Source organism: Oncorhynchus mykiss, chromosome 1 (assembly GCF_057628025.1).
Source record: "Oncorhynchus mykiss isolate SJ-2025 chromosome 1, ASM5762802v1, whole genome shotgun sequence".
NCBI lineage: Eukaryota > Metazoa > Chordata > Actinopteri > Salmoniformes > Salmonidae > Oncorhynchus > Oncorhynchus mykiss.
In genome coordinates, this window is record NC_143022.1 from 20,090,985 (window position 1) to 20,103,131 (window position 12,147).

General features: G+C 48.1%; 1 protein-coding gene across 1 annotated transcript in view; it reads right to left on the reverse strand.

The window, feature by feature from the left end:
* LOC110531991 (coatomer subunit epsilon-like) overlaps positions 1 to 12,147 on the reverse strand; it is a 13,900-nt gene continuing 1,753 nt past the window's right edge. The window contains exons 2-6 of the mRNA XM_090184164.1: positions 9,957 to 10,022; positions 8,166 to 8,315; positions 6,562 to 6,624; positions 356 to 430; positions 1 to 54 (exon numbers count right to left, since the gene is read on the reverse strand). Of these exons, the coding sequence (XP_090040290.1) occupies positions 1 to 54; positions 356 to 430; positions 6,562 to 6,624; positions 8,166 to 8,315; positions 9,957 to 10,022 (408 nt within the window). The remainder of the gene's footprint in view (positions 55 to 355; positions 431 to 6,561; positions 6,625 to 8,165; positions 8,316 to 9,956; positions 10,023 to 12,147) is intronic.

The window sequence follows — 12,147 nt, forward strand, 5'->3', positions numbered from 1 at the left end:
TCAAACAGTCGCAGTGGGAGCATGCTGCATCACCAGTCTGTCAAATTCATTCTCCTGAGGAAAGACAAAATAAACATTTAACACACAGTAGAACATGTTTAACTAGTAAAACTGTTGTGCACTGAAATAACCAGGTCCGTTGAGTGAAATAACCTGACATTTCAATGTTTATTTACACTTCTTTATTGGGTAATTATGTGTAGTGAATAATGATCTCATTGGTCTAGATATGCTGAAGTGCTACCAATCAAATAATTTGATTTAGTTCCAAGAGAGCAAAGACTGACCAACAGCTGAAGAATGCATAGATTCAAGATGTAGCAGAACTGTGTACGGGCAAATTAAATCAACATACCTTGGCCAGGTAATCTTTAAGGAAGCGGTGAGCTCTATGGGCATCTTTCAGTTGAGAGAGATACCGGTTGGTGACCTGTGAACAGATACATGACAGATTGATGTTAAAAACATGCTCCTGAACTTCAGCAACTACTTTTTATTTTATTTTTATACCTTCTGATTTGGGCTGAATGTGTCAATGAGTACGGTTACATGCACACAATCATGTGATTATTGAGAAGTCAGATTAATATAATATTCCAATAAAACGTTTACATGCTTTGCAAGATTAACAATTCCCCTAATAACCCTGTTTACATGAACACTTCTGAAATCAGGCTACCTGATGGGACTGATAAATGTAGAAAATGACCAATCAAAATAAACATTCTAACACAGCGAACATGTTCTTTTTGGGAAGCCTATTTGATTGAGTTTGTATGCGAAAACTACTTTAAGACAAACATTGTTGTTTCGAACTCACTTCACTCGCGCTAAAAGGGGAGGCTCGCTCAGATGGTGCTGGCATATTCGCAAATCAAATACACAGCTGGAATGCCAATTAAGGTGTTCACATGTCCTAATAATTTGAAAGACTGCTCATGCTCAGAAAACCAGAAAACCATTGAATTATTAGTGTGCATGTAAACAGTCACTGTGTAGTTCATACATACATAATCTAAGAGCAGAATTACTGTTTTACCTCAATTACCCAGGAAATCCCTAGTTTGAAGGCAATTATTTTTCTGGAAGTTGCTACATTTTCCCAAACGTGGGCCAGCCCCCTAGCAGCTAACAAGATGCACTCACAGCTGAGTGAGAACAATGACGTGGGCACATAGTGTAATCGGAAAGTATTCAGACCCCTTCCCTTTTTCCACAATACAGCCGTATTCTAAAATGGATTAAACTTAATTTTTTTATACACAATACCCCATAATGACAAAGCGAAAACAGTTTTTTAGAAATGTTTGCAATTGTATATATATAAAAATAATAATATACAGAAATACCTTATTTACATAAGCTATGAGACTCGTAATTGAGCTCAGGTGCATCCTGTTTCTACTGATCATCCTTGAGATGTTTCTACAACTTGATTGGAGTCCACCCGTAGTAAAATCAATTGATTGGAAATTATTTGGAAAAGCACACACCGGTCCATATTTATTTTTTTAATTTTTTTATTTCACCTTTATTTAACCAGGTAGGCAAGTTGAGAACAAGTTCTCATTTACAATTTACATATAAGGTTGACAGTGCATGACAGAGCAAAAATCAAGCCATGGGGTCGAAGGAATTGTCCATAGAGCTCAGAGACAGGAGTTGGCCAAAAGGCACCTAAGGACTCAGTGTAACGGTTTTCCTGTTGTGAAGGAGAAGCGAACTGCGGCGTGGTGGTTACTCATGTTTTTTTTTTTTTTAATTTTACCCCTTTTTCTCCCCAATTTCGTAGTATCCAATTGTGTAGTAGCTACCATCTTGTCTCATCGCTACAACTCCCGTACGGGCTCGGGAGAGACGTACGTCATGCGTCCTCCGATACACAACCAACCAAGCCGCTGCTTCTTTAACACAGCGCACATCCAACCCAGAAGCCAGCCGCACCAATGCGCCGGAGGAAACACTGTGCACCTGGCCACCTTGGCTAGCGTACACTGCGCCCAGCCCGCCACAGGAGTCGCTGGTGCGCGATGAGACAAGGACACCCCTACCGACCAAGCCCTCCCTAACCCGGGCGACGCTAGGCCAATTGTGCGTCGCCCCACGGACCTCCCGGTCGCGGCCGGTTACGACAGAGCCTGGGCGCGAACCCAGGATTCTGATGGCACAGCGCCCTTAACCACTGCGCCACCCGGGAGGCCCCCAGGTTACTCATGTTTAATGAAAAAACGATAAACACGAACACTACAAAACAATAAACGTGGAAAACCAAAAAACAGTCCTATCTGGTGCAAACACAGAGACAGGAACAATCACCCACAAACACACAGTGAAACTCAGGCTACTTAAGTATGATTCTCAATCAGAGACAACTACTGACACCTGCTTCTGATTGAGAACCATACTAAGCCGAAACATAGAAATACCCAAAACCTAGAAAAACAAACATAGACTGCCCACCCAACTCACACCCTGACCATACTAAATAAATACAAAACACAGGAAATAAAGGTCAGAACGTGACAGTACCCCCCCCCCCCAAAGGTGCGGACTCCGGTCGCAAAACCTTGACCTATAGGGGAGGGTCTGGGTGGGCGTCTGTCCGCGGTGGCGGCTCTGGTGCTGGACGTGGCCCCCACTTCACCATTGTCTTAGTCCCCCACCTTGTCCGCTTCCGTGGCCTCCTAGCCACGGCGACCCTACTTAATGACCCCACTGGACTGAGGGGCAGCTCGGGACAGAGGGGCAGCTCGGGACAGAGGGGCAGCTCGGGACAGAGGGGCAGCTCGGGACAGAGGGGCAGCTCGGGACAGAGGGGCAGCTGGGGACAGAGGGGCAGCTGCTCGGGACAGAGGGGCAGCTGCTCGGGACAGAGGGGCAGCTGCTCGGGACAGAGGGGCAGCTGCTCGGGACAGAGGGGCAGCTGCTCGGGACAGAGGGGCAGCTGCTCGGGACAGAGGGGCAGCTGCTCGGGACAGAGGGGCAGCTGCTCGGGACAGAGGGGCAGCTCGGGACAGAGGGGCAGCTCGGGACAGAGGGGCTGCTCGGGACAGAGGGGCTGCTCGGGACAGAGGGGCAGCTGCTCGGGACAGAGGGGCAACTGCTCGGGACAGAGGGGCAACTGCTCGGGACAGAGGGGCAACTGCTCGGGACAGAGGGGCTCTGGCGCCTCTGGGCTGAGGGGCTCTGGCGCCTCTGGGCTGAGGGGCTCTGGCGCCTCTGGGCTGAGGGGCGGCACTGGCGGCCCCTGGCTGACTGGCGGCCCCTGGCTGACTGGCGGCACTGGCGGCCCCTGGCTGACTGGTGGCACTGGCGGCCCCTGGCTGACTGGCGGCACTGGCGGCCCCTGGCTGACTGACGGCACTGGCGGCCCCTGGCTGACTGGCGGCACTGGCGGCCCCTGGCTGACTGGCGGCACTGGCGGCCCCTGGCTGACTGGCGGCACTGGCGGCCCCTGGCTGACTGGCGGCACTGGCGGCCCCTGGCTGACTGGCGGCACTGGCGGCTCCTGGCAGGCTGGCGGCACTGGCGGCGCTGGGCAGACTGGCGGCACTGGCGGCGCTGGGCAGACGGGTGGCTCAGGCAGCGCTGGGCAGACGGGTGGCTCAGGCAGCGCTGGGCAGACGGGTGGCTCAGGCAGCGCTGGGCAGACGGGTGGCTCAGGCAGCGCTGGGCAGACGGGTGGCTCAGGCAGCGCTGGGCAGACGGGTGGCTCAGGCGGCGCTGGGCAGACGGGTGGCTCAGGCGGCGCTGGGCAGACGGGTGGCTCAGGCGGCGCTGGGCAGACGGGTGGCTCAGGCGGCGCTGGGCAGACGGGTGGCTTAGGCGGCGCTGGGCAGACGGGAAGCTCCGGCAACGCTGGAGAGGAAGGCGCTGGACTAAGGAGCTCTGGCAGCGCCGAACAGGCGGGAGACTCCGGCAGCACTGGAGAGGAGGAAGGCTTCGGCAGCGCTGGACAGGAGGAACGCACTGTAGGCCTGATGCGTGGTGCTGGCACTGGTGGTACTGGGCCGAGGACACGCACAGGAAGCCTGGTGCGGGGAGCTGCCACCGGAGGGCTGGTGTGTGGAGGTGGCACAGGATGGACCGGACCGTGAAGGCGTATTGGAGATCTTGAGAGCAGGGATGGCACCAACCGCCCTGGCTGGATCTTCCGTCTAGCCCGGCAGATGTGAGGAGCTGAGATGTAGCGTACCGGGCTAAGCACGCTTACTGGGGACATCGTGCGTTCCAACGCATAGCACGGTGCCGGACCAGTACCATGCCCGCCACGGTTAGCACTGCTAGGCGCACTGTAGTGCTGAGATGGCACAGGACGTGGAAGGCTAGGGAGATGCACAGGAGGCCTGGTGCGTGAGGCTGGCAGAGTCTTCACCAGACCCCTAGCCCGCACCTCAGGATGAGTATGGAGAGCTGACCCCTGTGCCATTAAATCCCTGACACGCTCCGTCGAGCGAATGTCGTGCCTCATGCACCAAACCAGCAACTCCCTCATTCGTCTCTCCTCCAATTTCCCCATTAACTCCATCACAGTCTCTGCTTCGCTCACCTCCAACACCAGCTCTGGTTCTGAGCTCCTCCTTGGCTCCTCACGATAAACGGGGGGAGTTGGCTCAGGTCTGACTCCTGACTCTGCAACACTCCCCCTGTGCCCCCCCCCAAGAAATGTTTGGGGCTGACTCTCGGGCCTCCGTCCGCACCGCCGTGCTTGCTTCACCAACCTCATTCTCCTGTAACCTTCCGCACACTGCTCCATCGAATCCCAGGCGGGCTCCGGCACTCTCCCTGGGTCGACCGCCCACCTGTCTATCTCCTCCCAAGTTGTGTAGTCCCGATTCTGCTCCCATGTCCCGAAATCCTGACCTCGCTGTTCCTGCTGCTGCTGCCTCTGTTCCTTCTCCTGCTGCTGCTTTTGCTGTTGCCCGTTACCACGCTGCTTGGTCCTGTTGTGGTGGGTGATTCTGTAACGGTTTTCCTGTTGTGAAGGAGAAGCGGACCAAAATGCGGAGTGGTGGTTACTCATGTTTAATGGAAAAACGATAAACACGAACACTACAAAACAATAAACGTGGAAAACCAAAAAACAGTCCTATCTGGTGCAAACACAGAGACAGGAACAATCACCCACAAACACACAGTGAAACCCAGGCTACCTAAGTATGATTCTCAATCAGAGACAACTACTGACACCTGCCTCTGATTGAGAACCATACTAGGCCGAAACATAGAAATACCCAAAACCTAGAAAAACAAACATAGACTGCCCACCCAACTCACGCCCTGACCATACTAAATAAATACAAAACACAGGAAATAAAGGTCAGAACGTGACACTCAGAGCATGAGAAACAAGATTCTCTGGTCTGATGAAACCAAGATTGAACTCTTTGGCCTGAATACCAAGCATCACATCTGAAGGAAACTTGGCACCATCTCTACGGTGAAGCATGGTGGTGGCAGCATCATGCTGTGGTGATGTTTTTCAAGGGCAGGGACTGGGAGACTAGTCAGGATCGAGGGAAAGATGAACGGAGCAAAGTACAGAGAGATCCTTGATGAAACTCTGCTCCAGAGCACTCACGACCTCAGACTGGGGAAAAGGTTCACCTTCCAACAGGACAACGACCCTAAGCACACAGCCAAAACAACACAGGAGTGGCTTTGGGACAAGTCTCTGAATGTCTGTGAGTGGCCCACCCAGAGCCCGGACTTGAACCCGATTTAAACATCTCTGGAGATACCTGAAAATAGCTGCGCAGCGACGCTCCCCATCCAACCTGACAATGCTTGAGGGGATCTGCAGAGAAGAATGGGAGAAACTCCCCAAATACAGGTGTGCCAAGCTCGTAGCGTCATACCCAAGACTCAAGGCTGTAATCGCTGCCAAAAGTGCTTCAACAAACCACTGAGTAAAGGGTCTGAATCGTTATTTAAATGTGATTGTTTTTAATTTTTTAATGCATTTGCAAAAAGAGGAAAGAGTATAGATTGATGAAAAAAACGACATTTTAGAATAAGGCTGTAATGCAACAAAATGTGGAAAAAGTCAAGGGCTCTGAATACGATGCAATTTTCGGGGACCACTTCTGACTCGTGATTGCTAATTTCAGAACTACTGGCTAAAAAGTGTAGAACAGTACTAGAGAATCCCCTTAAATTATTTTTGGCATTAACTTCTTTATCATAAATCATTAGAACAAGGTCTACTCTTTATACACCAGTTGTAGATATCCTTGATTGGGTAATTATCAGTAATTAGATTGAACCCATTGAAGACAGCATTCTGTAGACAATAACAATTATATTGATCATTTACTCACTATCACCTCAATCTGGTACAGATAATATATTTTTTAAGCTTCATCGCTACAATAGTGTTCATGAGTTTTACTTGCTGTTTAAAAAGAGCACAATATATCAGCAAACCTTTCAGCCAAACAAATCAAAAACAAACCTAAATTGAGACAAACATTTCTCTGTATCTGTGACAAAACCTGAGGCACCCTGAGAAATCCCTATAAACCGATATAGGTCCAAAGTCTCACCTCACCTCAGTCTCACCGCTTTGCCCAAGTGCTGGGTCAGCAGAATCAGGTTGATCAGAGTCACAGGGTGGCTGCTGTCCTGTTACGGGGGAAATCAGAGTTTGGAAAACACCCAGTTTCTCACAGCAGTGTCGCACTGTATGACCTTACTCACTACCCTGCTTCAATCACACGTTCTGAAATGTGTATACGACCACTTTAGTACTAGTGTATTCACATTAATCACTGGTCACAGTCTAAACAAGAGCATAACATGTGGGAGATCTTTTTGTGTAATTATTTAACCAAGGATCAGTCTTCCATGACACCCCAACAAGGTACTGGTTATGCTCTGGCCAATTATTTTTTTCTCATCTCAGATTAACTGCAGACCATGGGGACAAGAATACAGCATTGGGCACCACCTACTGTTCAATTGAAAAAGGTGCAAGTATTTCCCTTAAAATGGCACTAAACTTGTATTGCTCTGTGGTTGGATGAGACAACAGACATCAATTGGTTAAAGTAATTGAAATAGTACTATTCAATAGTCACTGTAACGTCTGTTACGTTCCCCAGTTTATGTGTTGTAGTTTGTGTTTGTGCATGTGTTTATTTCAGGAAATGGCTTCCTGAAAACCCTCAAGCAGCTGATTGGTCGACTCCAGGGCTAATTGGAGAGCTGACCCCGCCCCCTCGTCAAGACACAGCTGTCTCCAGTTACACATTCATTCTGAAGCTATATAAAAGCCAGTGTTCTGTTCAGGAGAGAGATTTTTGGAGGTAGGGATTGCTGAGAGAGATTTTTGGAGGTAGGGATTGCTGAGAGAGATTTTTGGAGGTAGGGATTGCTGAGAGAGATTTTTGGAGGTAGGGATTGCTGAGAGAGATTTTGCTAGAGAGATTTTGCTGAGGTCATTGCAGAGTGATTGTTTGTGATAAGGAGTTTTTGCTAGAGGTTGATTTTGCTGGGAGTTCATTGCTGAGAGTGGGTATGTTCTGTGAGTTTGTTGCTCAGAGCTCACAGCTCATGAGGGGCGAACTTCATCAACATTAGATATGATGGTTATTTGATGTCTGTTTCTTAGTTTGTTTGTAAAATTGTTTAATATTCTGTTTCATTTGTTCCCAGGGGAGAAGGGGAAGGCACATTGGGAGTGCTTAGGCAAAAGGCCCGCGGGCATACATATACCCGTAGTATATTCATTGTCTAGGCACACTAGGTAAGACCTGGGCGGACCACTCCCTGTATTTTGGTTAGGGCACCAGGGGGTGCTAAATTAGGTAAGTAGTGGGTAGGCAGGTAAGATAGGAGAGGGGGGGCTTTGAGATTTACTTTCTTTGCTTTGGTTCCGTCCAGCCCCTTTTCCCCATATTACTGTGTAAAGGAATAAAGTCCTTGTAAACGGTACCACATTCTGTCTGTTGTCATCCTTGCTCGCACCTACGGTCCATACCTCTTTCACTTCAGAGAGTTTAGTTGTAGCAGGGTGTTGCGTTCCCTCTTCATAGAGGCGTGCGTAACAACGTCCTATAATGTTATGCTATTAGTTAGTCTTTATTTAAAAACAACCCTTTACACATCTCTACAGATTCCTCTGTAGAATAAGATATTAGAGTGCATTTGAGGCAAGTAATGACCTTGTCTAGTGCCTCCTGGAGAACCCCTTCTGCCTCCTCCCACTTGTTGTGGGCCATATGACAGGCTGGCTGGCCATGAAGCAGAGTTGGTGAGTACTTATCTGACATCTCCTGGAAGATGTAGTAAGGATCCTGCAGCTTCTCTCCTCCCTTTAAAAAAGGAAAAAAGCAAGAGTGCAGTTCTCTTCTGTTCAGAAACTGAAATTGAGTTTTATTCTTAATGACTGCACAAAAAGCTGAATTCAATCGTAAAGTGATGACTACATTTAGAGTGAGAGTGGTTCTGTCAATAAAATACTATTTATTTCAGGTGGAGGGCTAATGGGGCCCGCTGCACTGAAGTATTCTAGCATGTAGGGGGGCTTCACCTAAAATGACCTTCTTGGTTTACCAGCCACTGTGGCAAGTAGACTGAAAAATCTACCTGCCACTGATTTTTTAAAATTTTATACCAGCCAAAAAACGTTTTCCACCATACAAAAACAAAACACAGATGACCATTCTTTGTAATCTTGCTAAAACAAAAGCATTGATTAGTAAGAAGTAATGTGATATATTGCTAAATTACAGGGGGGGAAGATTACTGTGGTAACGGGGCCACTCGAGTCGTGTCAGGTGCGTCTGTGTGAGATTTAAAATCGCACTAGTAGTAGACGGCATCTCTTCGCTATCAGTTGAAGCAGCAGACTCAAACTAACATAAAAAAAAAACAACCAAGCTTGTGAACAAAACAATGTAAATATACATGAAACACAAGGACAAAGTCTCACTTTGTACACTTTCAAGTAAATTAGACAAACTTATGCCTGTGCGCAGCACCTCCAAAAATGAATCTATCGGCACAGTGCACAAAGCCAGGCAGTGTTGCTGTGCGAGGTGGGATAGATTTGTATTTCTTTATGCGATTAGCAGCTATAAAACAAAATGGCATAACTATCTTAAACAGCTACTGCAGCATTTGTTGGCTATTAATCACAACTCGCACATGTGCTCACTTTTTATTTGCATATGCGAATGGGATGACCACCCTGCAAATTGACCACCCGCCTACATAGCTTGTGAAATAGACATTCTTGCCTGCCAATACCCAAATATACCAGCATTTGGCAGGTGTTCATTTTATGCCCTGGTCTTCACTATGGGCTGACACTCACAACAGCGATGTTGACCCAAGCCGTGGATAGTTGGGTCAGTGTGGCCTCCTGCATTTTCTTCAGCTCTTTCCTTTACATGGCAGGTGTTAAAATAAGTAAACAATGCCATATATGATCAACTTACATTTGCTGAATCCTTTTAGCTCAATTTACTTAAGTATTTAAAAGGAATTTGAATCAGATGCCGTGTTGAGCGGACATACCTTGCCAAATCAACACGTTCTAAACTCAGCAGCACCTGAATGGTCATTGCCATGCTGAAAAGAAAAGAGGGACATAAACGTACTGAATCACCCATAACAGGGGCTACAAACATTAATAGTATCCTGTGATTGTCTTTACCATTCCAGACTTTCGCTCTGGTGCAGGGACCACAGGGCAGCGTCAGTTCATCTCATGGTAGTAAATGGACGCAGTCATGACCAGGAAGGTTGTGTTGGCCACATCTACACTCTTGGCCATCTTCTTGTCAAGTTCAGCCACAACGGCATCCCTACACAAAAAACAAAAACAATATTGTAATGCCAGCTAAGGAGTCAACAAAGAGCATTTCATCTTGAGTTGTGTATCGACAATTTACAATAACAATTCTGAACACTAATGGGTTCAGACCTTTTGGCCTCGTTGGAGCAAGCACCTTGACAGCCTGGAGCTCTGGCGAGGAACTGGCCTTGATGTCACCCATCACCACAGCATACTTCCTCTGAAACGAGACAGAATGAGGCGTGTTCGCTAATTGCACATGCTGATAGGTGGTGGAACAAAAATGTACACTCCTATAAACTGACTGTCCCGGCTATGTTATCTGTGCAATGTAGGCTCTGTTGAGAAGCCTTTTTGTCCTAGTACCGCTTGCCATGCGGTAGTAGAGAGAACAGTCTATGACTGGGGCAGCTAGGGTCTTTGACAATTTTTAGGGCCTTCCTCTGACACTGCCTGGTGTAGAGGTCCTGGATGGCAGGCAGCTTAGCCCCAGTGATGTACTGGGCCGTACGCACTACCCTCTGTAGTGCCGTGCGGTCAGAGGCTGAGCAATTGCCGTACCAGGCAGTGATGCAACCAGTATGCTCAAGTATGCTCTCGATGTTGCAGCTGGAAAACCTTTTGAGGATCTCAGGACCCATGCCAAATCTTTTTAGTTTCCTCAGGGGGAATAGGCTTTGTCGTGCCCTCTTCATGACTGTCTTGGTGGGTTTGGACCATTCTAGTTTGTTGATGATGTGGACACCAAGGAACTTGAAGCTCTCAACCTGCTACACTACAGCCCCGTCGATGAGAATGGGGGCGTGCTCGGTCCTCCTTTCCTGTAATCCACAATCATCTCCTTAATCTTGGTTACGTTCAGGAATAGGTTATTATTCTGGCACCACCTGGCCAGGTCTCTGACCTCTTCCCTATAGGCTGTCTCGTCGTTGTCGGTAATCAGGCCTACCAATGTTGTGTCGTCTGCAAACTTAATGATGGTGTTGGAGTCGTGCCTGGCCATGCAGTCGTGGGTGAACAGGGAGTACAGGAGGGGACTGAGCACGCACCTCTGGGGGGCTCCAGTGTTGAGGATCACGGTGGCATTTGTGTTGCTACCTACCCTCACCACCCGGGGGCGGCCCGTCAGGAAGTCCAGGATCCAGTTGCAGAGGGAGTTGTTAAGTCCCAGGATCCTTAGCTAAGTGATGAGCTTTGAGGGTACTATGGTGTTGAACACTGAGCTGTAGTCAATTAATAGCATTCTCACATAAGTGTTCCTTTTGTCCAGGTGGGAAAGGGCAGTGTGGAGTGCAATAGCGATTGCATCATCTGTGGATCTGTTTGGGCCTTATGCAAATTAGAGTGGGTCTAGGGTTTCTGGGATAACTGGTGTTGATGTGAGCCATTACCAGCCTTTCAAAGCACTTCATGGCTACGGACGTGAGTGCTACGGGTCTGTAGTCATTTAGGCAGGTTGTCTTTGTGCTCTTGGGCACAGGGACTATGGTGGTCTGCTTGAAACATGTTGGTATTATAGACTCAATCAGGGACATGTTGAAAATGTCAGTGAAGACACCTGTCAGTTGGTCAGCACATGCCCGGAGCACACGTCCTGGTAATCCGTCTGGCCCCGCAGCCTTGTGTATGTTGACCTCTTTAAAGGTCTTACTCACGTTGTCTACGGAGAGCGTGATCACACAGTCGTCCGGAACAGCAGATGCTCTCATGCATGCCTCAGTAATTACCATAGCTATACATGCCACAAAGTCCACCTATTTAACCTTTCAAATGTCAGCATTCTGCTGGTGGAAGGCAACCCCTGCATCGTAGGCCTATCCACTACCATGGACTCTTCTGGGGCACCATTCAAACCCTCAACCCTTTTCCCTGCTGCTGCATGTGAAATGCTCTGTTCAACCCTGCCTTTGGCCATCTCATTATCTTTCACCCCTGTGGGGCATTCGGAAGACGTGGTAGGCCGTCATTGTAAATAAGAATTTGTTCTTAACTGACTTGCCTAGTTAAAATAAAAATAGCAACAGGTCATATTTATCACTTTTATAACACATAATATGATCCTTTCCACATCTTGGACATATTGGCTTCTCCCTTCTGCAAACACTTGCTACATGACCAAAAGCTTTACAATGATCGCAGTGCATTGGTCTTGGGATAAATGTTCTGAATCTGTAGTTAATATACCCTAACTGCACTTGAGTAGGGAGAGACATATCAAAATAACAGATACACTTCACTTTTTCACCATTCACAACACGATTCATCCGACGTGCTTCAATCACTCCAGGAATATATTTTTATTTCTTCAAAATCGACTTTCCACGAGACGCCAGATAAATTTAAAA